Consider the following 27,754-nt stretch of genomic DNA (forward strand, 5'->3'; position numbering starts at 1 on the left):
CACTATTCCTTCTCTGATTGGTCACTTATTTCTTAATAAGACAGTTTATTGGACAGTTTATGGACACTATTCCTTCTCTGATTGGTCACTTATTTTGGTTATCTGTTTTCTATGCTGTTTTAATATGTTATGTTTATGTCAATCTGTTACTTTTAAAGGCTGCATTGAGTAGTAAAGAAAGAGAATGCAAAAATACTTGTCTCTGTGTCTTTAATAAAATCTAGATTATACCTTCAAAGTATTAGGATAATCGGAATTTTAATATAAAAATGTGAATATAGTATTTTCCTATCACTGTCATCTAACAGGAATCAGTCTTGTATATAAACTATGTTCACCATTTTCCTGTAAAACAATACTAGAATGTTATATACTGGGTGAAAAATTGGACACATCCGGTACAGCCCTTCCTGCAGATATAAAGAATCTCGGTCGTGAAGGTATCAGTTACCAAGTGTCCAGTGTTCAACTAGAAAGTCCAGTATTTTAGCAGGTTGTCCAGCCAAATCTTCACAAAAATACTGGACATTTAAAGGGATATGAAACCTAAAAATGTTATTGTGTGACTCTGACAGAACAAACCATTTTAACAAAAGTTTCCAATTTACTTGTATTATCACATTTGCTTTGTTCTCATGATATTCTTTGTTGAAGACATACCTAGGTAGCATCTGGTGCACTACATTGGAGGAAATAGTGCTGCCATCTATTGCAAATGGATAACATTCTTGCTGAACTGCTGCCATATAGTGCTCCACACATGTGCACGCCCCTGAGCTTACTTCCCTGCTTTTCAACAAAAGATGTCAAGAAAATAAAGAAAATTTGATAATAGAAGTAAATTAGAAAGTTGTTTAAAATGGCATGCTCTATCTGAATCATGAAAGGCAATGTTTGGGTTTCATATCCCTTTAAAAATCCAGCTTTTATTGAGTGTTGGCAAACTGTAAAATACTTCCTGTATCTCCCATGCATTACAAATATGAGACACTAAGAGTAGTGGCTAATGTATAGATTTTCGAGGTGCAATTGTCTGCCACACCTACAGATTCCCCTGTATATTTGTGGATGACAGCTGGTAACCCTAGGTATGACTCATTTAAAATGAGCAGATTCTAGTAAATATACTTGATTAACCTCTATATTGCAAAATGCAGCACATCTCAAACAGAAGTCAGAGCACACTCTTGTGACTGGAGCGACTGGACCTGCTGATTACTGCTGCAACTATCAGCATCATGTGATCGCTGAAGTCAGGTGACTTGTGTGCCGCCCAATAGGCGGATAAGTACCAGCTATTGCCTTGTGTGACTGCGTCCCTCACTGATGATTTACCATGGTTGGCAAGTGTTCTTCCGCTTTACGTTCGTGCCATTTATTTAATGGCAGTGGATGGCGTCACGTTCTATTTTGCGCAGGCTTGAGTTAGGCAAAAGCTGAAGTAGTCTCTTAAAGGGGAAGTAGCAAAAACAAAACACCGTAGTGAAAAAATGTCCCGGGGTACCCGGGATCAGTATGAACGGAGATATCACGTGACTGATAGTCGGACCAACCCAAAGGGTTTCACTGAGTATATGGTGACAGCTGTGGTAAGTGGTCAGCACATATAATAAATATGTGACATAGTTGAAGAAAATATGTCAGTAGCATTTAGAATAAATAAATATATGAGATCTATGTTAGATAAGCATTTATATCTTTATAGATTAAACAAAGTATATTCATATATAAATAAGTTTATGTTATATTTGTATATGGTTTCCTATAAATCTAGAGCATTTTATCATTGTACAAATGTTTTCTGCAACTATGTGTTTAAACACTGCAAATACATAGTTACACTCACTCCAGTTGGTGCCTATGTGTCTCGCTCCTCATTGGCTCACCATTTGGGTAGGAGCAGCAAAGCTTTAAACTCTGGCATGAACTCTTTATTTAGCTGTTTCATTTTTATATTAAAGATAAAAAAAAATATACATAGAAAGGTCAAACATAAAATGTGCATGGGTGTTTTTCAATTTTATATAGATGTATTTTTGCAATGTACTTCCATTAGCAAACATGTTTCTAATAAAAGTTATTACTGTATTTCAGCAGCATACTTACATATGCTGTGAGTGTTCTGTGCACCAGTATTAAAGCACCTCACCTTCTGAGACACTCTTTGAAGCCTACCTCCCATTAAAATAGTCTGAGCTTTCAGGGAAAGCAGACCTCCTTATCGCATCACTTTCCAGACACACAATTGCTTCCTTATCTCTGTATACCAAAGTTCAGTAGTTAGAACAATAGAAATTAAAGTGAATGTAAAGTCCGCTTCATGACTAACTTTATCCTTAACGTTTGTTTATAAAAAACTGGAGTTTCATTCATCAATTTATTATGAATTTTGTATATACCTTGTTTTTTAATAATTTGTGTTCTTTCCCGTTATTTCCATCCTCCACCCGGCACTTGCGCTCAGTCGTTCTCATTTGCATTGATGTCTTCAGAACCAATAATGGCTCTAACCACAGGGGGACCCAACCCCTTATGTTGACGTCACGAATCCTTCTTGCGCTTGCGTTCTACTCTTGTTCCCAGATGAGTAGCGTAAGCTCGTGCACATTTCACGCATGCGCAATAAATTTCTTTACGGAGTCCTGTCATTTCTGAATTATTTTACAGCTTGGTAAGTTGATCTGTCAAAGGGCTCCGTATTCTGTAATTACATCGCATTATTTTTCTGACCAATACTGTTCATATTTATATGCAAAGTTATTAGTATTATGATTTACACAACTATATAATATCGTTATATTTATCGCATGCGCAATGGCAAACTGGAACAGGAGCGCGTATTGCTGATACGTAAACAGCGGGTGGGACCGCTGTATACGTAATGTGGATGAAAATAAGGAAGTAGACTGTGGGAGGAGCAGGTATAGTAAATAGTTGATATTTGCAATATAAAATTAAAAACATATTACCAACTTTTTCAAAAAATTATAGTGGCGGTATGATTAATATAATGTTTGTCTAAAGAACTATATTTTCAAAACCGGAAAAATTTACAATCACTTTAATGTTTTATGACTTTTTTTCTCCTACTCCCCAGAGTGTAAATTCTTCTGCTGGCTATGTTTACATAGCTTTTTTTATAGCCAATAAATATGTATTGAAATTTTCAGTATAGGTGGGGATACCACAGTCAAAAACAGTTATTTCAAATGCCATAATAAAGGTAAAGGGGGGAATTAAAGGGACAGTATACACTCATTTTCATATAACTGCATGTAATAGAAACTACTATAAAGAATAAGATGCACAGATACTGATCTAAAAATCCAATATAAAACTGTTTAAAAATTATTTAGAAGCTCTCAGTTTAGCTCTGTTGAAAAGGTAGTTGGAAAGCCCACTGCAAATGGGAAATAAGACCCTCCCCCTCCCCTTCTTTTGCATATGAAAAAACCCTTTAAACAAACAGGAGCAAGCTGGAGAAGGTAGCTGACGGTATTCACATAAAACTTTGGGGCTTGGTTAGGAGACTGAAAATCAGAGCAATGTTCTTTAAAAATAAGCAAAACTATACATTTAAAAAAATAAATAAAAATAAAATAAAATATGGGCTATATAAATGGATAATCTACAAAACATGTATGCAAAGAAAACATGAGCGTATAATGTCCCTTTAAATACAGAAATGTTACAGTATTATGCAAGGCTTCCACAGCTGCACTTGAGCCCAATGTATTTAAAACTTGCTTTTGGCGCAATATATTAAAGGGACATTGTACATTAGATTTTCTTTGCGTAAATGTTTTGTAGATAAACCATTTATATAGGCCTATCTGGGAGTGTTTTTGTAACAATGTATAGTGTTGCTTAAAATTGCTGCTCTATCTGAATCATGAAAGAAAAAAATTGGATTTAGTATCCCTTTAAGAAGCAGACTTTTCCTTCCTTCTTTACAGGGACATTCAACACAAAATGTATTACTCTATCAAATCTTTAATAACTCAAATATAACATTAAGATATTTAGTTATTATTTAGCCTTCTTTTTCAGTAGAAGTCTCTTAAACCTGCATTTTCTATCTAAATCGTGAAAGTTTAATTGTGACTTCAGTGTTCCTTTTAAATAAGCTGTTATTGCTATATACTGTATAATTCAGTTGTGTCACATGCATTCCAGATACTGTATAATTCAGTTGTCACATGCATTCCAGATACTGTATAATTCAGTTGTGTCACATGCATTCCAGATACTGTATAATTCAGTTGTGTCACATGCATTCCAGATACTGTATAATTCAGTAGTGTCACATGCATTCCAGATACTGTATAATTCAGTAGTGTCACATGCATTCCAGATACTGTATAATTCAGTTGTCACATGCATTCCAGATACTGTATAATTCAGTTGTGTCACATGCATTCCAGATACTGTATAATTCAGTTGTGTCACATGCATTCCAGATACTGTATAATTCAGTAGTGTCACATGCATTCCAGATACTGTATAATTCAGTAGTGTCACATGCATTCCAGATACTGTATAATTCAGTAGTGTCACATGCATTCCAGATACTGTATAATTCAGTTGTGTCACATGCATTCCAGATACTGTATAATTCAGTTGTGTCACATGCATTCCAGATACTGTATAATTCAGTTGTGTCACATGCATTCCAGATACTGTATAATTCAGTAGTGTCACATGCATTCCAGATACTGTATAATTCAGTTGTGTCACATGCATTCCAGATACTGTATAATTCAGTTGTGTCACATGCATTCCAGATACTGTATAATTCAGTTGTGTCACATGCATTCCAGATACTGTATAATTCAGTTGTGTCACATGCATTCCAGATACTGTATAATTCAGTTGTGTCACATGCATTCCAGATACTGTATAATTCAGTTGTGTCACATGCATTCCAGATACTGTATAATTCAGTTGTGTCACATGCATTCCATATACTGTATAATTCAGTTGTGTCACATGCATTCCAGATACTGTATAATTCAGTTGTGTCACATGCATTCCAGATACTGTATAATTTAGTTGTGTCACATGCATTCCAGATACTGTATAATTCAGTTGTGTCACATGCATTCCAGATACTGTATAATTCAGTTGTCACATGCATTCCAGATACTGTATAATTCAGTTGTGTCACATGCATTCCAGATACTGTATAATTCAGTTGTGTCACATGCATTCCAGATACTGTATAATTCAGTAGTGTCACATGCATTCCAGATACTGTATAATTCAGTTGTGTCACGTGCATTCCAGATACTGTATAATTCAGTTGTGTCACGTGCATTCCAGATACTGTATAATTCAGTTGTGTCACGTGCATTCCAGATACTGTATAATTCAGGTGTGTCACGTGCATTCCAGATACTGTATAATTCAGTTGTGTCACGTGCATTCCAGATACTGTATAATTCAGTTGTGTCACGTGCATTCCAGATACTGTATAATTCAGTTGTGTCACATGCATTCCAGATACTGTATAATTCAGTTGTGTCACATGCATTCCAGATACTGTATAATTCAGTTGTGTCACGTGCATTCCAGATACTGTATAATTCAGTTGTGTCACGTGCATTCCAGATACTGTATAATTCAGTTGTGTCACGTGCATTCCAGATACTGTATAATTCAGTCGTGTCACATGCATTCCAGATACTGTATAATTCAGTTGTGTCACATGCATTCCAGATACTGTATAATTCAGTTGTGTCACATGCATTCCAGATACTGTATAATTCAGTTGTGTCACATGCATTCCAGATACATACCAAGGAATTTGCAAAGCAAAAATACTGAAACCCACATCATTAGCACGAGGGACCTCACAATGTAGTACTTGTCTATAGTATTCATTTCATATGCAAACAAAGGCTGCTTTGGTATGAAGAGTCAGCAGAGCATTTGCCAAATAAACCATTTGACCGCGGCTTGCAAACACATAACTTTCTCTTTATGATATTTTAAGGGTGGGGCCATTTTAGACTTTCCTATCTGTATTATTGCTTGGCAAAATGATTAAAGGGACATTTATATAACATAGTATATATCAGCATTTAAGGAATAGATTACAAAATATCTACATACAGTGCCCTCCACTAATATTGTCACCCTTGGTAAAAATGAGCAAAGAAGGCTGTGCAAATTTGTCCTTATTGCTTAACTCTTTGATCTGTTGTTTAAAAAAAATACTCAAAAATACTCTGGTCTTTGTTAAATATATTCCCATTGATATTAAAAACATTTTAGTACACTTGGTTGAATAGGAACAGGAAATTGGTCATTCATGACTTCCTGTTTCACAGGGGTATAAATATGCGCTAACACATAGGCCAAATTCCCGTAGTCATTCATCACAATGGGTAAGGCCAAGGAATATAGCTGTGATGTGCGGCAAAAGGTTGTTCAGCTTCACAAAATGGTAAGTGGTTGTAAGAAAATACCAAAAGCTTTCAAAATGCCCATTTCCACCATTAGGGCAATAATTAAGAAGTTCCAGTCAACTGGAAATGTTATGAATCAGCCTGGAAAAAGGACGTGTGTCTATATTGTCTCAACACACTGTGAAGAAGATGGTTTGAGTGGCCAAGGATACAAGGATCAAAACTGGAGAATTATAGAAGTTAGTTGCGTCTTGGGCTCAGAAAGTCTCCAAAACTAAAATCCGACGTCACCTACATCACCACAAGTTGTTTGGAAGGGTTTCAAGAAAAAAGCCTCTACTGTCATCCAAAAACAAACTCAAGCATCTTCAGTTTGCCCGACACTACTGGAACGTCAAATGGGATGGGGTTCTTTGGTCTGATAAAATCAAAGAGAGTTCTTTGCCAATAAACACCAGAGGTGGGTTTGGCGCACACAGAGAGGTAGCCATATGGAAAAGTACCTCATGCCCACTGGTAAATATGGTGGTGGCTCTTTAATGATTTGGGGCTGTTTTTCTGCAAGAGGACCTGGACATTTAGGATACATGGCATCATGAACTCTATCAAATATCAACAGATATTAAATGAACACCTTACTGCCTCTGCCAGAAAGTTTAAAATGGGCAGTGGTTGGATCTTCCAGCAGATAATGATCCAAAACTTACATCAAAATCAACACAAAAATGGTTTACTGACCACAAAATCAAGGTCCTGCCATGGCCATCCCAGTTCCCTGACTTGAACCCCATAGAAAACTTGTTGGGAGAGTCCACCAGCGTCTACCTTGAAATTTGAAGGCTCTGGAGAGATTCTGTATGGGGGAATGGTCTCATCCCTTGCCATGTATTCTCTAACCTCATCAGGCAATGTAGGAGAAGACTCAGAGCTGTTTTCATGGCAAAGGGAGGTAGCACAAAGTATTGACTAAAAGGGTGCCAATAATTGTGCCACATATATATTTAATGTTTTTTTTATAAACCTGTGTTGTGTTTGCAAATGTTTGATATCCATGAGAGAAGAGTATTGTTGTGTATTTTTTGAACAAAAGATCCAAAGGTTAAACAATAAAGACAGCCTTCTTTCCTCATATTTACCAAGGGTGCCAATATTAGTGGAGGGCACTGTACACATTAAAGGAATAGATAAGTGAAAATTAAACTTTAATCATTCAGATATGCAGTTAAAAAAGATTCATGCACACATCTGAGCTTATATTAGCTTACCTAGGTTTACTGTTCAACATAGGATACCAAGAGAACAAAACAATCTAGTAACTTAATTTTAAACTCAGTTGATAAATGGATAGAAAGATCAAAAAGAAAATATACGTGGGTGTATTTCAATTTGTAATAGAAGCATTTTTGCAATATACTTTCATTAGCAAAATTGCTTGTATTAAACGTTGTTACAGTTTTTCTGCAGCATACACACATATTCCGTGAAGGCCGTGCACCAGTATTCAAACACCACATCTTCTCAGAGAGTGAGCAGTGGCCTGTATGGCACACATTATGCCTTCAGAAACAAAACACACCACCCCAGCACTTTAAGCAGGTATGGTGATTGAATACTTGTGCACAGGCCCTAAAAGCATATGTGCGTATGCTGCAGAAAAAAAGTAATAACTTTTACTAGAAGCATTTTTGCTGATGAAAGTATATTGCACACATGCTTATATTTCACATTGAGATAGATCTATGCACATTTCATTTTTGACCTTTTTGCTGCTTTAACCAATAAGGTTTTATTTATATCCAGCATGGACTTACTTATGACCGCAGTGCAAAGCCCAAATTGGTGGCTACATTTACCGACCAATCAGCAAGAGCTACCCAGGTGCTGAACCAAAAATGGGCCGGCTCCTAAGCTTTACATTCCTGCTTTTTAAATAAATATACCAAGAGAACAAAGAAAATTGATAATAGGAGTAAATTAGAAAGTTGCTTAAAATTACTGCCCTATCTGAATCATGAAAAAAAAATTGGGTTTCATATCCCTTTAACCCCTTAACGACCAAGGACGTACAGGGTACGTCCTAGAAAAAGTGTCACTTAACGACCAAGGACGTACCCTGTACGTCCTCAGGGTTTTCAAGCGGTGGAAGAGATCCTGATCGCTTCCAGCCGCTTTCAAGGTATTGCCGTGATGCCTCGATATTGAGGCATCACTGTAATATCTTTTTTTGCACAACAATGCAGAGAGGACCACTCTGTGGCCCTTTCTGCATCGGCCAGCGATGGTGCCGATCGTTGGTGGGTGGGAGCAGCTACAGGGAGGCGGGTGGGTGGCCCATCGCTGGACTAGTTCCGGCCGCTGTTCCGGGAAGGGGGCGGGAGTGCGCACTCGCGACCAACCGATCTGTCATAAAGGGAGAGGGACAGGGAGAGGGAGGGGGGAAATAATTGTTTGGAATGGGATCTAAGAGGGGGGTAGGATATTGAGGGGGGGGCAGCTACACTACAGAAAAATGGGGTAAAATAAAAATAATTTAAAAAATGAGCAAATTTGTTAAGAAACTGGGTACTGGCAGGCAGCTGCCATTACCTAAAATGGCCACAAATAGGAAGAGGGGGGAGTTTGAGAGCTCTTTGGGGGGGGGGGGTTGTGCAGGTTGCGGGGTTAGGGGGGAATCTACACTGCAGAAAATATTTATATATTTAAAAATAAATAAATAAATCTCCAGTTAAAAGATTAAAGGGCTATGAAACCCATTTTTTTTCTTTCATGATCCAGATAGAGCAGCAATTTCAAGCAACTTTCCAATTTACTCCGATTATCAATTGTCTTCATTCTTTGGTATCTTTATTTAAAAAGCAGGAATATAAGCTTAGGAGCCGGCCCATTCTGTTTAGAAATAGTTACACCTCTAATTCTAACGGATAAATATTGTGATTAGAAAAAGGGAATGACTATATGAAAAGTCAATCTAATACAATGGCCAGTTGAGGAAAGCAGAAGGGCGGCACAGTCAAAATAGGTAATATTGATTATTGTTCAGCAGTCCGGACGTGGTTTTTGGATACAGCGTGTGACTTGTCAGTTTGGGGGCTGAACTGACAGAACTGCCCTCCACTTATCAAGAAGGTAATCTGCAGTTACAATGCAAAGGCCTTACTCTCCTGGAGACGTTTTTTGAAGAGCAGCAGTGGGTTATAAAGATATCGAGAGACCACTTTCATCTGTGATCCCAAGGGATTCCCCTTGCACTGCGCTGCACTCACCTCATAGGATTGAGGTGAAGGAGTGTAAGTAGACTCCCAAAGGGACCTGTAATATCAAGTGGATATCTGATTGGTTCTACAGTTTATATTTGTCTGCTAAGAAGATTTTTCAATTGAAGTGACTTTTTAAATTCTGCCATTTTGACTACGATGTCATCATCCATTAGTGCCTAATATACAACAAAGCACTTTTTTTTGGGATTTCTATCTGATTATTGATACGTTTTTTGTACCACATTTATTAATATAGTTGAATGTGACATTTAAGAATATATTTTTTGTCCTATGTTAATAGGCTTGCTTAAGGAATAATACAGTTTTGTAACGTTATTAGCTGGCCATTATATTAGATTGACTTTTCATATAGTCATTCTAATCACAATATTTATCCGTTAGAATTAGAGGTGTAACTACAGGTAACCCTCAGTTTACGCTGGGGTTAGGTTCTAGAAGGAATGGTTGTAAATCAAAACCGTTGTAAATTGAAACCCAAATTATAATGTAAGTCAATGGGAAGTGAGGAGTTAGGTTCCAGGCCCCTCTCAAAATTGTCATAAGTAACACCTAATACATTATTTTTAAAGCTTTGAAATGAAGACTTTAAATGCTAAACAGCATTATAAACCTAATAAAACAATATATAATTAAAATAAGTTAAATGAACAAAAAAAAATTGTTAAACAGCATTATAAACCTAATACAATAATCACACAACACAGACTTTACTTGCATTTTTCTGCAAACAGTTCTTTCTATGCATTCCAATCTGGACTGATTTATAGATAGGAAGATCTTGTTCCTTTGAAATCTGCTCGATAGCTCAGGTCTGGTTAAACGGATTAATTTCAGCTTGCTTGGCTTTGCTGCAACACAAGTGGACAGCTCCACCTACTGGCTATTTTAATCAATGTACTGCTTCTCAATGCTTTTCAATAGCAGTCACATGACTGGAAAAAAAGGTTGTTATTCTGAAACGGTGCAAATTAAACCGTTGTAAACCTAGGACCACCTGTATTTCTAAACAGTATCATATATATATATATATATATATATATATATATATATATATATATATATATATATATATATATATATATATAAATTTAACATCATCTAATTAAGTGTTGCGCCACTAGAAACACTCCTTTTTTTGTTTGTTTGTTTATTTTTATGTATTGTTTTTCCCTTTACCTAAACATTTGTATATCATATTTTTTTCTATCTGGTGATTAGTTTATAGGGATTCTTCTCACCATTTGATAGGATTTCTAGGGCTGCATTTCCAAATATCACTTATTTTTACATCTGGGTTGTATCTAGCGCCATCCCTATACACATCTTTTCTATATATATATATATAAGAAAAAAGAGTCCGGGCAAGAGCTCAGAACAAAAATGTCCACTTTATTAAGTAAGTGGTTCAAATAAATCTAAATAATAGTATCATAAAAACAGCAAATGAACTATGCAAAAGATGCAAAGTTGAGGAGTAGCACTAGTGTGGTTTCTTTTTCTCTCTCTTTCTTTTTCTCTTTCTTACTCTCTCTCTCTTTCTTTTTCTCTCTCTCTCTCTCTCTCTTTCTTTTTCTCTTTCTCTCTCTCTCTCTCTCTCTCTCTCTCTCTCTCTCTCTCTTTCTCTTTCTTCTTTCTCTCTTTCTTTCTCTCTCTCTCTCTTTCTCTCTTTCTTTCTCTCTCTCTCTCTTTCTCTCTCTCTCTCTTTCTATCTCTCTTTCTTTTTCTCTTTCTTTCTCTCTCTCTCTCTCTCTCTCTCTCTCTCTCTCTCTCTCTCTCTCTCTCTCTCTCTCTCTCTCTCTCTCTCTCTCTCTCTCTCTCTCTTTCTTTTTCTCTTTCTTTCTTTCTCTCTCTCTTTCTTTCTCTTTCTCTCTCTTTCTCTCTCTCTCTCTCTCTCTCTCTCTTTCTCTTTCTTTCTTTCTTTCTTTCTTTCTTTCTCTCTCTCTCTCTCTCTCTCTCTCTCTCCATTTAACCAGGACCTAATTTTAATGCCATAAACCCATGCCCTTACACTCAGTCCAGGATATATATAAACAACAAAAAAGGATGTGCAGAAAAATCAACAGTTTTTTTTTTGTATTATTTCCTCATTAAATTATGGCACAAGAGTCAAGTGTGTTTCGTATGAATATAACTTTCTCAATACCTTACCGCCGTGTGTAATCCTGCCACCCGCCCGCACACAGCCAATAACGCACGGGCAGGAGCTGTCATTCTCTCCGGTCTGACTAGACCAGGGAGATTGAAATTAGCCACCTAAGAGGTGGAGAAGAAGCAGTCGTCCGATGGCCGCTGCTTGCTAAATACGACGGGCAGGTTCTTGTAAGAACCTGCAGTCCTAGGAAGGCAAAAGAGGTTGATAAATCAACCCCTATGGCACCAGTGGGTCCTTGGCGTCTGGATTTGTCAAGCCCTGAATTATTGTAATTTTAGTTGTATGTGAGACAAGTAAATGTTCTCCCAGTATGGCCTGTATCTATAAAACTAAATGTCTAATAATATTTTTTTTTCCCCCTTTAGTTTATATCTAAGAAAAATCCACAAGATGTTAAAGAGGTATTTACCAAATGTTTTATAAATTCTTTTATGAATTTGATTTAAAAATCCTTTTTTAAACCCTAATCTTATTTTTTTAATATATATCTGTCTGTAGATTTTTGTTCTGTTATCTTTCTATGCTTTAAATGAACCAACACTCCTTTATTCCTGTAATGTTTTTTTATTTTGTTTCCCTCCTATTTTAGGTGGTTGTGTGGAAACGATACAGTGACTTTAAGAAACTTCATGGGGAACTGTCTTACACTCACAGAAACCTTTTTCAACGCACTCAGGAGTTCCCAGCTTTCCCTCGTGCACAGGTTTTCGGTATGTTGAAAGATGAATTTTCAGAAAAAAACAATTGCAGAAAAATAATGATAATAAAAGAACCTGTCTTTGGTAAAATGATACACATGAGCTGTTTAAAAAGACATGAAACTCATACATTTTCTTTTACAATTCAGATAGAGCATGCAATAGAAAAAAAATAATTCCAAAGTATTTCTATCACATCTTGGAATCTTGTCGGGGGCATATTAATGAATAGGCCAACAAGGCCGGTGCCTAGAGCTGCAGATTTTGGGGGGGGCGGCACTTGTCCACTGCAGTGAATATCTGGCCATGCTTTTAAAAAAAAAAAAAAAAACATTTTGCCCTGGTGGCTTACCGCCGAGCGGTCATATGACTGGCTTTTATGATCAGTGAGAGGACTGGAGCGCGGGGTGTGATAGAGGGAGCCCCTGCCTGACTGTTAGAGATACCTACCAGACCCGGACTGGCCATTGGGCATTCAGTAGAACTGCCTGATGCTTCTGTAAGAAAGGGGACGCGACGGAAAGAGTATAAGCCGCTTTGCCTTGTCTGAAATGCAGCTCAAAGGATCAGATCTTCAGACTGATCAGAGTTAAGTGTAACTTAAAATGTGAATGTAACAACACGCTGCATGCGGCCACATTATTTTTCTAGCTGGAGATTTCATTCTCTATTACTGAGAATTTTGTAGCGCTACTCCCACACTGTAGAGCCGGATCACAGCAACAGAGAATGAAATATCCGGCTGGGAAAATAATGTTGCCGCATGCAGTGTGTATTGCGGTGTATTGCGAGGGTATGAAGGCTGCCCCAGGGGAATACACTAAGGGCAGCTGTATGGGACCTACAAAGCACACTGACCACACTGCAGCCAAGAGGAAGCAGCCTCATGCCCCCAGTATCCAGTTCTTCCATCCCCAGAGCCCGGCCTGTCATTTTCATACACAGGGCTGTAAAAAGTGCAGAACAGTCTCTCAGACCGGGAACAGTATGAATGTTTTGTATAGAAAAGCAGTCGCGCTCTTCTATACAAATCACAAAAACTGTTTGCGGTCTGAGAGACTGTTCTGCACTTTTTACAGCCCTGTGTTTGAACATTTCTAGATAGAAATATGCCATATCTCCCTCCTCCCCCTCCCTTCCTAATATTATTTTTTTGAATTGAAATGCAAAAGAAAGTAATGTTGCTTGCACCCTGACCTAAAAAAATAGTATGTCTAAAAAAGACCTAAAACCGCCCCTGAATCCTGTTGAAGAGCGTACCTAGGTAGGCTCAGGATCATGCACGTGTGGGGAGCACTATATGGCAACCGTTTTGTTATAATGTTGTACACTTTTGAGGAATTTTTGCAAAATGTATAACATTGTAAAAAGCATTTGTGAGAGCCTGTGCCCAGATTAGCTATCATAAAAACAAAACACCCTGAAGCCAGTCTGCATCCCCTTTAACGCATCAGCCTTTATTTTTGCTGCAGTGTAGTGCTTAATTACTAAAGGAACATTAAACGCTAAATAAATGCTAGATAGAATGAAGCATTCAAAGAAAAGATTAGTCTGAGAACAATATGTAGATGCATTTTTTAAAGTTTCATTAGCTGTTTAAATAGTGACAAAATAAGTGTAAAGTTTTAGTGTCTATAAAACAATGGGAGCTGCCATGTTGTAACTTAGGTTACCTTCTCTGCTGTAGCCAATTAGTTATAAATAGGTCACCAGAGTGTGCAGCCAATGGCTGTGTGGTATATAACAGTGTTCTGCACTTACATTTCTAACAGGAACTTAAAAGCTCACAATTACAGTATGGAATTACAGGAAAAGGGGACTAATTAAATAATGAAAGTATATTGCAGAGTTTTATATATATTTACTTTTATGTATATATATATATATACACACACACAACTTATCATTTTATATTACCATCTCAAAGTTTTAAATGTCCCTTTAATCTTGCAATATGCCTTTAATATTTTGTCATGTAAGCAAGGTCATGGATCTGCTACCAGGCCACAGCATGCTGGCATTTGTAGTTTTTCCATTTGGAGAGTAAGGGGGTTGGTGTGCCAGCAAAATTATTTTCTGTACCACGTTGGGCACGTGTGCTATAAGTCGTCCCCCCTGCAGTATTATATATGGAATTTTACAGAGCTAGTAAATAGTCCTCTTCATATGGAGTTGTAGCATCTTTAGTCTGCTGTGTAAGTGCTGCAGTGAATAGATTTCTTCATTGTTAGATGGGCACAGACAAATGGTTTGGATCAGCATCATCACAAAATAATTAATTGTACATCTTAATATTGTTGCATATTTATTATTTATATACAAATTCCTTGTTTTATAAGAAGATCTTAATTACATAAAGATACGTAAATACCTGATTCTAATGAAAAGAAATTCATAGAATCCAAACTCAAATTGTATATTTGCAGGGTTTAAACCTATACAAGTAGAAAAGCCTTTATCCAAACAGCTTGGGACCGAAACGGTTTGGATTTGCTTTTGTAAAATGGGACAGTTTGGAGAGGGGATGGGACCAAGGGGCCGATCTATCAAGCTCCGAATGGACCGCTGCTCCATAACCCTGTCCGCCTGCTCTGATGAGGCGGACAGGAATCGGCGGAATTCAACCCGATTGAGTACGATCGGGTTGATTGACACCCCCTTCTGGAGGCCGATTGGCCGCGAGTCTGCAGGGGGCGGCGTTGCACCAGCAGCTCTTGTGAGCTGCTGGTGCAATGCTGAATACGGAGAGCGTATTGCTCTCCGCATTCAGTGATGTCTGTCAGACCTGATCCGCACTGTCAGATCAGGTCCGACAGACATATGATAAATAGGCCTCCAAGTGTAAACAACGATCTCTTAAGTCATTTAGTTTATACATGTAACAAAAGGTAGTTTTATATTTTTTATACTTTTGTAAACATAGTACCCTCAGAACGATAGTACAGTACCGTATTCAGAAAGGTAATAGTTATTGTTTTAAATAAATATAGACTATTTGTATTTTAAATCACACAAAAAACAAACCAAAGACAGGCAGAGAAGATTGTGAAAATAGTAAAAGTACTTTTTGGTAATTTTATTTAAAAAAAATAAATTGATTAATAAGTTTGGATTTCAGAATAAGGGGCCGATTTACTAATGTACGGGCGGTTCATGATCTGTACATCGATAAATGCTGACGGCATACACTGTTGGCATTTATCATTGCACAAGCATTTCTAGTGAAATGCTTGTGCAATGCCGCCCCCTGCACATTCACGGCCAATCAGCCGCTAGCAGGGGTTGTCAATCATCCCAATCGTTTGCGATCGGGCTGATTGCTGTCCGCCGCCTCAGAGGTGGCGGACGAGTTAAGGAGCAGCGGTTTTAAGACAGCTGCTTCTTAACTCCTGTTTTCCACTAGCCTGAAGGCTCGCGCAGAAACAGGTGCATTCTGGGCAAAATAAATCGGCCCCCAAGTCTTAATTTTGGAATTCCGGATATGGGGACTTGTACCTGTAGTTACATGCAGCATTATATTATTGCACTATGGCTTGCATACAGATGATTTCTTTTGATACTTTTATGTTTTAATATTTTTATTTAATATATTTATAAACATGCTTGAGTCCTAATATATACTATACGGATAGACAATTTTAAAGGGGCAGTCTACACCTTAGTCATCTTAAAGTCTTACAAGTCTTACCTTAGATTAAGCTGCAAATAGCCTCCTGCACCCTTTCTATATCATGCAGCAGAAACAGTAAAACATTATTGTAAAATGAATATTGTTTCTGGCCATATGCAGCCCAGATCTTGATCTAAAACTGCTTAGTAAATAACTTTTTAGAACACTTGTAGAAAAGAAAGGCAGCATTGATCATTTTCTCATGGCTGTATTGTAACAAACGGCAACGTTGTGTGACTCACCCCCCCTCTGATGAAGAGTTACAATTAAAGGGACAGTCTAGTCAAAATTAATCTTTCATGATTCAGATAGGACATGTCATTTTAAACAACTTTCCAATTTACTTTTATCATCACATTTGCTTTGTTCCTTTGGTATTCTTTGTTGAAAACTAAACCTAGGTAGGCTCATATGCTAATTTCTAAGCCCTTGAAGGCCGCCTCTTATCTGAATGCACTTGACAGTTTTTCACAGCTAGGGGCATTAGTTTATGTGTGCCATATAGATAACACTGGGCTCTCTCCCATTGAGTTATTTATGAGTTAGCACTGATTGGCTAAATGCAAGTCTGTCAAAAGAACTGAAATAAGGGGGCAGTCTGGAGAGGCTTAGATACAAGGTAATTACAGAGGTAAAACGTGTATTTACTGTATATAACTGTGTTGGTTATGCAAAACTGGGTAATAGGTAATAAAGGGAGTATCTATCTTTTTAACAATAAAAATTCTGGAGTAGACTGTCCCTTTAACATCCCGAAAAGTATTGTTCTTTTTTGTAAGATTACAAGAGTAGATGAAGAAATCCTAGTCCTGTCAGAAAGGAGAATATATATTTTTTTGTCCAGACAATCATGAACAGGCCCCTGGCAAAACTCATTCCTTGCAAGCGATCCTTCAAATGTGAGAACAGGTAATAGTCACTGGAGCAAGGTCTGGTAAATATAGGGTTGGTGATCCAGCAATTTGAATCCAATTTATCAATAGTAACCATGGCAACAAGGTACTTGTTCATGAGAGCATTGTCTCTGTGACTCAACTCTCCACATCTCTTCTCTGTAATTGCTTTGCACAATCATCCAATCAAGTTGGCATAGTAAGTCACATGTTATGGTCTCTCTGCACTGCAGGAATTCAATGGTCAAAAGTCTCTCTGCATTCCGAAACATGGATGCCATAAACTTGCACTTGCTTGTAGCTGGAGTCTCCTAGGGGGCGGAGCATCATAGCTTTTCCACTGCTTTGATTGTGCTTTTTGTCTCAGGGTCAATGTAATGTATCCACCTCTCATCCATAGTGACAAATGCCTATAGAAAGTGTTCTTATCTGGTTTGCAGTCTCTTTGGTTTGCAGTCAACATTTGGGAGGGGGGTATTTAACAAGCAGCATATGCTGCTGTTTCCGCACAAGCCCAACATTTAATAAATCTACCCCTTGGCGTTCTCATTGTCCCCACAATTTCCAACAAAAATTGACTCTATTATTCCATATGTCACTTTGGTCATCTGTTACATCCTGAATTTTCTCCAGACAGAACATACAATTTTAATAGTTTCCAATTTATTTCTATTATAAAACCTGTGTCGTTCCCATGGTATTCTTTGTTGAAGAGGTAAGTGTCAGGAGCACTACATGGCAGGAAATAGTGCTGTTGCAAATGGATAACTTTCTTGCAAACCTGCTGCTATATACTGCTCCAGATACGTGTACGCCTCCCGATCTTACATCCCTGCTTTTTAACAAAAGATACCAAGAGAACGCATAAAATTTGATAATAGAAGTTAATCAGAAAGATGTTTATAATTGCATGTTCTATCTAAATTATTTGGGGTTTCATGTCCCTTTAAGATGTTTTATCATCCAATAGTCGATGTATGATATTCTCTTTGCTCTGTTTTCTACAAATTTCTCAGCTGCTTACGCAAAATGTCCTGAAAATTAGAAAAGGTATTAGACACTAGTAATCTAGCCCTATATGTTTACTGTAGTGATGTAAACCCAGAGCGTCCCGATTTAGGATTTATTAATCAACTCCCAATGAGGATTATTATTATAGGAAATTAAATTGTATTTCTAATACATCATTTATGCTGTATTCTAAATGTATTAACTCCATTTGAATGTGAGAGTGCTGCTGAATAATTACCATCATTCAGTTAAATAATTGATTATCTTGGAACATGTGTTTTCTCCAACATAGGTGTGTCCGGTCCACGGCGTCATCCTTACTTGTGGGATATTCTCTTCCCCAACAGGAAATGGCAAAGAGCCCAGCAAAGCTGGTCACATGATCCCTCCTAGGCTCCGCCTACCCCAGTCATTCTCTTTGCCGTTGTACAGGCAACATCTCCACGGAGATGGCTTAGAGTTTTTTAGTGTTTAACTGTAGTTTTTCATTATTCAATCAAGAGTTTGTTATTTTCAAATAGTGCTGGTACGTACTATTTACTCAGAAACAGAAAAGAGATGAAGAATTCTGTTTGTATGAGGAAAATGATTTTAGCAACCGTAACTAAAATCCATGGCTGTTCACACAGGACTGTTGAGAGCATTAACTTCAGTTGGGGGAACAGTTTGCAGTCCTTTGCTGCTTGAGGTATGACACATTCTAACAAGACGATGTAATGCTGGAAGCTGTCATTTTCCCTATGGGATCCGGTAAGCCATGTTTATTACGATTGTAAATAAGGGCTTCACAAGGGCTTATTTAGACTGTAGACATTTTTTGGGCTAAATCGATTGATATTAACACTTATTTAGCCTTGAGGAATCATTTATTCTGGGTATTTTGATATAATTATATCGGCAGGGCACTGTTTTAGACACCTTATTCTTTAGGGGCTTTCCCAAAGCATAGGCAGAGTCTCATTTTCGCGCCGGTGTTGCGCACTTGTTTTTGAGAGGGCATGGCATGCAGTCGCATGTGAGAGGAGCTCTGATACTGATAAAAGACTTCTGAAGGCATCATTTGGTATCGTATTCCCCTTGGGTTTGGTTGGGTCTCAGCAAAGCAGATACCAGGGACTGTAAAGGGGTTAAAGCTTAAACTACGGCTCCGGTTCCGTTATTTTAAGGGTTAAAGCTTCCAAAATTGGTGTGCAATATTTTCAAGGCTTTAAGACACTGTGTGTGAAAGTTTGGTGAATTTTGAACAATTCCTTCATGTTTTTTCGCAATTGCAGTAATAAAGTGTGTTCAGTTTAAAATTTAAAGTGACAGTAACGGTTTTATTTCAAAACGTTTTTTGTACTTTCTTATCAAGTTTATGCCTGTTTAACATGTCTGAACTACCAGATAGACTGTGTTCTGAATGTGGGAAGCCAGATTCCTATTCATTTAAATAAATGTGATTTATGTGATAATGACAATGATGCCCCAAGATGATTCCTCAAGTGAGGGGAGTAAGCATGGTACTGCATCATTCCCTCCTTCGTCTACACGAGTCTTGCCCACTCAGGAGGCCCCTAGTACATCTAGCGCGCCAATACTCCTTACTATGCAAACAATTAACGGCTGTAATGGATAATTCTGTCAAAAACATTTTAGCCAAAATGAACCCTTGTCAGCGGTAAGCGTGGATGCTCTGTTTTAGTTACTGAAGAGCATGACGACGCTGATATTAATATCTCTGAAGGGCCCCTAACCCAATCTGAGGGAGCCAGGGAGGTTTTGTCTGAGGGAGAAATTACTGATTTAGGGAACATTTCTCAGCAGGCTGAATCCGATGTGATTACTTTTAAATTTAAATTGGAACATCTCCGCATTTTGCTTAAGGAAGGTATTATCCACTCTGGATGATTGTGAAAATTTGGTCATCCCATGAGAAACTATGTAAAATGGGACAAGTTCCTAGAGGTGCCGGGGCTCCCAGAAGCTTTTCCTATACCCAAGCGGGTGGCGGACATTGTTTAATAAAGAATGGGGAAAGGCCCGGTATTCCTTTCGTCCCTCCCCCCATATTTAAAAATTGTTTCCTATGGTCGACCCCAGAAAGGACTTATGGCAGTCAGTCCCCAAGGTCGAGGGAGCGGTTTCTACTTTAAACAAACGCACCACTATTCCCATAGAGGATAGTTGTGCTTTCAAAGATCCTATGGATAAAAAAATTAGAAGGTTTGCTTAAAAAGATGTTTGTTCAGCAGGGTTACCTTCTACAACCCATTTCATGCATTGTCCCTGTCACTACAGCCGCATATTTCTGGTTTGATGAGCTGATTAAGGTGCTCGATAGTGACTCTCCTCCTTATGAGGAGATTATGGACAGAGTCAATGCTCTCAAATTGGCTAATGCTTTCACTCTAGACGCCTCTTTGCAATTGGCTAAGTTAGCGGCTAAGAATTCTGGGTTTGCTATTGTGGCGCGCAGAGCGCTTTGGTTGAAATCTTGGTCGGCTGATGCGTCTTCCAAGAACAAGCTACTAAACATTCCTTTCAAGGGGAAAACGCTGTTTGGTCCTGACTTGAAAGAGATTATCTCTGATATCACTGGGGGTAAGGGCCATGCCCTTCCTCAGGATCGGCCTTTCCAAGGCAAAAAATAGACCTAATTTTCGCCCCTTTCGTAAAAACGGGACCAGCCCAAGGTGCTACGTCCTCTAAGCAAGGAGGGTAATACTTCTCAGGCCAAGCCAGCTTGGAGACCAATGCAAGGCTGGAACAAGGGAAAGCAGGCAAAGAAACCTGCCACTGCTACCCAAGACAGCATGGAAATATCGGCCCCCGATCCGGGGACCAGGATCTGGTGGGGGGGCAGACTCTCTCTCTTCGCTCACGCTTGGGCAAGAGATGTTCTGGATCCTTGGGCGCTAGAAATAGTCTCCCAGGGTTATCTTCTGGAATTCAAGGGACTTCCCCCAAGGGGAAGGTTCCACAGGTCTCAGTTGTCTTCAGACCACATAAAAAGACAGGCGTTCTTACATTGTGTAGAAGACCTGTTAAAAAATGGGAGTGATTCATCCTGTTCCATTGAGAGAACAAGGGATGGGGTTCTACTCCAATCTGTTCATAGTTCCCAAAAAAGAGGGAACATTCAGACCAATCCTAGATCTCAAGATCTTAAACAAATTTCTCAAGGTCCCATCTTTCAAGATGGAAACCATTCGAACTATCCTTCCTTCCATCCAGGAAGGTCAATTCATGACCACGGTGGATTTAAAGGATGCGTATCTACATATTCCTATCCACAAGGAACATCATCGGTTCCTAAGGTTTGCATTCCTGGACAAACATTACCAGTTCGTGGCGCTTCCTTTCGGATTAGCCACTGCTCCAAGGATTTTCACAAAGGTACTAGGGTCCCTTCTAGCTGTGCTAAGACCAAGGGGCATTGCAGTAGTACCCTTACCTGGACGACATTCTGATTCAAGCGTCGTCCCTCCCTCGAGCAAAGGCTCACACGGACATCGTCCTGGCCTTTCTCAGATCGCACGGCTGGAAAGTGAACCGTGGAAAAGAGTTCTCTATCCCGTCAACAAGGGTTCCCTTCTTGGGAAACAATTATAGACTCCTCAGAAATGAGGATTTTTCTAACAGAGGCAGAAAGACAAAGCTTCTGGACTCTTGTCGAATACTTCATTCCGTTCCTCTTCCTTCCGTAGCTCAGTGCATGGAAGTGATCGGGTTGATGGTAGCGGCAATGGACATAGTTTCCTTTTGCGCGCATTCATCTAAGATCCATTACAACTGTGCATGCTCAAGTCAGTGGAATGGGGACTATACAGACTTGTCTCCAAAGATACAAGTAAATCAGAGGACCAGAGGACCCACTCCGTTGGTGGCTGTCCCTGGACAACCTGTCACGAGGGATGACATTCCACAGACCAGAGTGGGTCATTGTCACGACCGACGCCAGTCTGATGGGCTGGGGCGCGGTCTGGGGATCCCTGAAAGCTCAGGGTCTTTGGTCTCGGGAAGAATCTCTTCTACCGATAAATATTCTGGAACTGAGAGCGATATTCAATGCTCTCAAGGCTTGGCCTCAGCTAGCGAGGACCAAGTTCATACGGTTTCAATCAGACAACATGACGACTGTTGCGTACGTCAACCATCAGGGGGGAACAAGGAGTTCCCTAGCGATGGAAGAAGTGACCAAGATTATTCTATGGGCGGAGTCTCACTCCTGCCACCTGTCTGCTATCCACATCCCGGGAGTGGAAAATTGGGAAGCGGATTTTCTGAGTCGTCAGACATTGCATCCGGGGGAGTGGGAACTCATCCGGAAATCTTTGCCCAAGTCACTCAACTTTGGGGCATTCCAGACATGGATCTGATGGCCTCTCGTCAGAACTTCAAAGTTCCTTGCTACGGGTCCAGATCCAGGGATCCCAAGGGCGGCTCTAGTGGATGCGCTAGTAGCACCTTGGACCTTCAAACTAGCTTATGTGTTCCCGCCGTTTCCTCTCATCCCCAGGCTGGTAGCCAGGATCAATCAGGAGAGGGCGTCGGTGATCTTGATAGCTCCTGCGTGGCCACGCAGGACTTGGTATGCAGATCTGGTGAATATGTCATCGGCTCCACCTTGGAAGCTACCTTTGAGACGAGACCTTCTTGTTCAGGGTCCGTTCGAACATCCGAATCTGGTTTCACTCCAGCTGACTGCTTGGAGATTGAACGCTTGATTTTATCGAAGCGAGGTTTCTCAGATTCTGTTATCGATACTCTTGTTCAGGCCAGAAAGCCTGTAACTAGAAAGATTTACCACAAAATTTGGAAGAAATATATCTGTTGGTGGTGAATCTAAAGGATTCCCTTGGGACAAGGTTAAGATTCCTAGGATTCTATCCTTCCTTCAAGAAGGATTGGAAAAAGGATTATCGGCAAGTTCCCTGAAGGGACAGATTTCTGCCTTGTCGGTGTTACTTCACAAAAAACTGGCAGCTGTGCCAGATGTTCAAGCCTTTGTTCAGGCTCTGGTTAGAATCAAGCCTGTTTACAAACCTTTGACTCCTCCTTGGAGTCTCAATCTAGTTCTTTCAGTTCTTCAGGGGGTTCCGTTTTGAACCCTTACATTCCGTTGATATTAAGTTATTATCTTGGAAAGTTTTGTTTTTAGTTGCAATTTCTTCTGCTAGAAGAGTTTCAGAATGATCTGCTCTGCAGTGTTCTCCTCCTTATCTGGTGTTCCATGCAGATAAGGTGGTTTTACGTACTAAACCTGGTTTTCTTCCAAAGTTGTTTCTAACAAAAACATTAACCAGGAGATTATCGTACCTTCTCTGTGTCCGAAACCAGTTTCAAAGAAGGAACGCTTGTTGCAACAATTTGGATGTTGTTCGCGCTCTAAAATTCTATTTAGATGCTACAAAGGATTTAGACAAACATCTTCCCTGTTTGTTGTTTATTCAGGTAAAAGGAGAGGTCAAAAAGCAACTTCTACCTCTCTCTCTTTTTGGATTAAAAGCATCATCAGATTGGCTTACGAGACTGCCGGACGGCAGCCTCCCGAAAGAATCACGGCTCATTCCACTAGGGCTGTGGCTTCCACATGGGCCTTCAAGAACGAGGCTTCTGTTGATCAGATATGTAGGGCAGCGACTTGGTCTTCACTGCACACTTTTACCAAATTTTACAAGTTTGATACTTTTGCTTCTTCTGAGGCTATTTTTGGGAGAAGGGTTTTGCGAGCCGTGGTGCCTTCCATTTAGGTGACATGATTTGCTCCCTCCCTTCATCCGTGTCCTAAAGCTTTGGTATTGGTTCCCACAAGTAAGGATGACGCCGTGGACCGGACACACCTATGTTGGAGAAAACAGAATTTATGTTTACCTGATAAATTTCTTTCTCCAACGGTGTGTCCGGTCCACGGCCCGCCCTGGTTTTTTAATCAGGTCTGATAATTTATTTTCTTTAACTACAGTCACCACGGTACCATATGGTTTCTCCTATGCTATTATTCCTCCTTAACGTCGGTCGAATGACTGGGGTAGGCGGAGCCTAGGAGGGATCATGTGACCAGCTTTGCTGGGCTCTTTGCCATTTCCTGTTGGGGAAGAGAATATCCCACAAGTAAGGATGACGCCGTGGACCGGACACACCGTTGGAGAAAGAAATTTATCAGGTAAACATAAATTCTGTTTTTTTTTTTCCTTTTTCAGGGCGATTTGAACCTCCAGTGATTGAGGAGCGCAGACAGGCCGCAGAGCAGCTGCTGAAATTCACCGTGGGCATCCCAGCTCTCAATAACAGCCCGCAGCTAAAGGAGTTTTTCAGGGTAAGTGACATAGGGGCCGATTTTAACAAATGTCGGACGGACATGATCCGCTGTAGCTGTCGACATTTATCATTGCACAAGCATTTCTTGTGAAATGCGTCTGCAATACCGCCCCTGCACAATCTCAGCCAAGCAGGGGATGTCAATCATCCTGATCGTATTGAGGTAGTGGACAAATTAAAGGGACAGTCTACACCAGAATTTTTATTATTGGAAAAGATAGATAATCCCTTTATTACCAATTCTCTAGTTTTGCATAACCAACACAGTTATATAAATACACTATTTACCTCTGTGATTAACTTGTATCTAAGCCTCTGCAGACTGTCCCCTTATTTCAGTTATTTTGACAGACTTGCATTTAACCTCTTAAGGACATATGACGGAATTTTTCCGTCATAAAACAATTGAGCAAACAGAAAGCTGTGTCCTTAAAGGGTTAAGCCAATCAGAGCTGGCTCACTGGAACTCCACGTGCGTGAGCACAGTGTTATCTATATGACACACATGAACTAACACCCTCTAGTGGTGAAAAACTGTTAAAATGCCCTGAGAGAAGAGGCGGCCTTCAAGGGCTTAGAAATTTGCATATGAACCTCCTAGGATTAGCTTTCAACTAAGAATGCCAAGAGAACAAAGCAAAATTGGTGATAAAAGTACATTGGAAAATTGATTCAAATTACATTCTCTATCTGAATCATGAAAGTTTATTTTGGACTAGACTGTCCTTTTTAAGGAGGAACGGTCTTGCGGGTAGATTGCAGCATTCGCTGCTTGATAAATCTACCCCATATGGTCTAATTCCACCTTCATCACTTCACTGATTAAATATTCACCAAATTTGCAGTTAATTTGAAAGGGGAGGATAAAGAACCTGCTTCTTGTATAAAATAACACACAGGTATTATATTTTTATGTCATATATTAGAAAAAAAACAATAAATACAGTGTTATCTATGTCACTTATGGCCCTATGCTAAAAAGATTGTCAAAATAGTGATATGTTATAACGGTATCTGCATCACATATGTGGTCCCAGGTGAAATGCTCTAAAGAAGCCGTATTTATCTTTTGGCTATGCGCTCTAGTGATACATCCGTCAGCCGCAGGGTCAGCATTCTTCACGCTGCACGTGTTCCTAAAAAATAATTCCTCCGGAACCTTGATCCACAAAACAGGTGCCCAGGATAAAGATGATTCGCCACGGCCCCCCACGGAAACACCTGATTGACACCCCCTGCTGGCAGGCGATTGGCCGTGAATCTGCAGGGGGCGGCGTTGCACCAGCAGCTCACAAGAGTTGCTGGTGCAATGCTGAATACGGAGAGTGTATTGTTTTCCGCATTCAGCGAGGTCTGTCGGACCAGATTCGCACTGTCGGATCAGGTCTGACAGACCTTTGTTAAATAGGGGCCATTGAGTCTTCATAAAAGCATGATACAAATAAATGAGTCAGACAGGTTTCATTCAGGTGTAACTTTTTCAATGACTCTAAAGAGATGAAATCACTGTTATAAGACATTCTTGCTAAGTGACATACTGTTCTTATGTATTTTAAAGAGACATTCAAAATTAAATTTAAAATGATTGGCTAGAGTATGAAATTTTAACCCCTTGGGCCAATTCAATATAGATTTACGTCATGTGGTACATAGCCAATCGTACTGCATAACATAGATCTACGTCCGAACTTCAGGAAGCTCCAGCAGTCTCGGTTGTCTAGTGAGTCTTCCTGGGCTGCAGGCATCTGCCTTCATACGGTAAAGGCTCACTGTCTGTAACATTCTCTGTTGGTGCCTGTTGGATCTGTGTGATGGAAGGAGGGAGGTGTGTGGGTGGCACGAAGGCAGTGGGATAGATGGGCAGGGCCCTACACTACAGAAAATAAAGTTTGGAATTGAGAAGGAGGGATGGGACGCTGCACTACAGAAAAAGGGAGAATTAGGGTGGGGTGGACACTACATAGTGATCGCAGGGAGTTGGGGGGGGCTGCTTCACTACAGAATATTTTTTTTATATATATTTAAAAAATAAATAAAAATAAAACGATAAACTGGGTACTGGCAGAGAGCTGCCAGTACCTAAGATGGCAGACACCATTGTGAGGGGGGAGGGTAAGAGAGCTGTTTGGGAGGGATCAGGGAGGTGGAAGGGTATGGGGGGGATCCTACACTGCAGAAAATAAATAAATAAAATCATACTGGCAGACTGCCTGCCAGTACCTAAGATGATGAGAAGTGTGAGTGTGGGGGGGCTGTTTGGGAAGGATCCGGGAGGTGTCAGGTGGAAGGGTAATCCTTACACTAGAATACTATAACCCTTGCCCTCTAACTAATTAACCCCTTCACTGCCAGGAATTTCAGAAGTAAATCAGCAACCTTCTGATTACCAAAAAGCCATGCATGTCTGCTAATTCTGAACAAAGGGATACCAGAGAAGTTTTACAACTATTTGTGTTATGACTGCACAAGCGGAATGTTAATAATTTCAGTGAGAAACACAAAGATTGCATAAAAAAAAAAGTGAACAATTTTGTTAATATGTTTGCATTTGGTGGCGAAATAGTGGCATAAAATATACCAAAATGGGCTTATATCAATACCTTGTGTTGTCTACTAAAAAAATATATAGTTTTGATCGGTAAATAAAGATAAAAGGCTCTATTTCTGTTTCAATGGAGTGACAGCAAAAATGCTCAAAATTCATTGGTATTTTAGGCACGATTTTCTCTGAAATTCCCTGTATAGCAAAGGGGTTAAACAATCTTCCAATTTACTTCTGTTTTTAATTGTGCTTACTGCTTTTATTGGCTAATTGCATCAGCCAATAGGATTTTTTGTATCTTAATTCCGATTGGCTGATAGAATTCTATCAGTCAATCGGAATCTAAGGGACGCCATCTTGGATGACGTCACCTAAAGGTACCTTCATTCAGCTTTAGTCGTCGGATGAAGAGAATGCTCCGCGTCGGATGTCTTGAAGATGGACCCGCTCCGCGCCGGATGGATGAAGATAGAAGATGCCGTCTGGGTGAAGACTTCTGCCCGTCTGGAGGACCACTTCGCCCGACTTGGATGAAGACTTCTCCCGGCTTCGTTGAGGACCTCGGCCCGGCTTGGATGAAGACGTCTCCCGGTAAGTGAATCTTCGTTTTTTTTAAGGGTGTATTGGGTGGGGGGGGTTAGGTCAGGGTTTGGGCGGCAAAAGAGCTAACTGCCCTTTTAAGGGCAATGCCCATCCAAATGCCCTTTTCAGAGCAACGGGGAGCTTAGGTTTTTTTAGATAGTATTTTATTTGGGGGGTTGGTTGTGTGGGTGGTGGGTTTTACTGTTGGGGGGGTT

The 27,754-nt window shown here is 39.6% G+C and overlaps 1 protein-coding gene across 1 annotated transcript in view; it reads left to right on the plus strand.

Annotated features, from left to right (window-relative positions):
* Nucleotides 1-1,317: 1,317 nt before the first annotated feature.
* The window catches only part of SNX15 (sorting nexin 15), a 51,813-nt gene continuing 25,376 nt past the window's right edge, over nt 1,318-27,754 (plus strand). Inside the window, exons 1-4 of the mRNA XM_053720133.1 lie at nt 1,318-1,589; nt 12,206-12,241; nt 12,430-12,550; nt 24,298-24,413. Coding sequence (XP_053576108.1) covers nt 1,491-1,589; nt 12,206-12,241; nt 12,430-12,550; nt 24,298-24,413 — 372 coding nt within the window. The 5' untranslated portion in view covers nt 1,318-1,490. The remainder of the gene's footprint in view (nt 1,590-12,205; nt 12,242-12,429; nt 12,551-24,297; nt 24,414-27,754) is intronic.

This window comes from Bombina bombina, chromosome 7 (assembly GCF_027579735.1).
Source record: "Bombina bombina isolate aBomBom1 chromosome 7, aBomBom1.pri, whole genome shotgun sequence".
Lineage (NCBI taxonomy): Eukaryota > Metazoa > Chordata > Amphibia > Anura > Bombinatoridae > Bombina > Bombina bombina.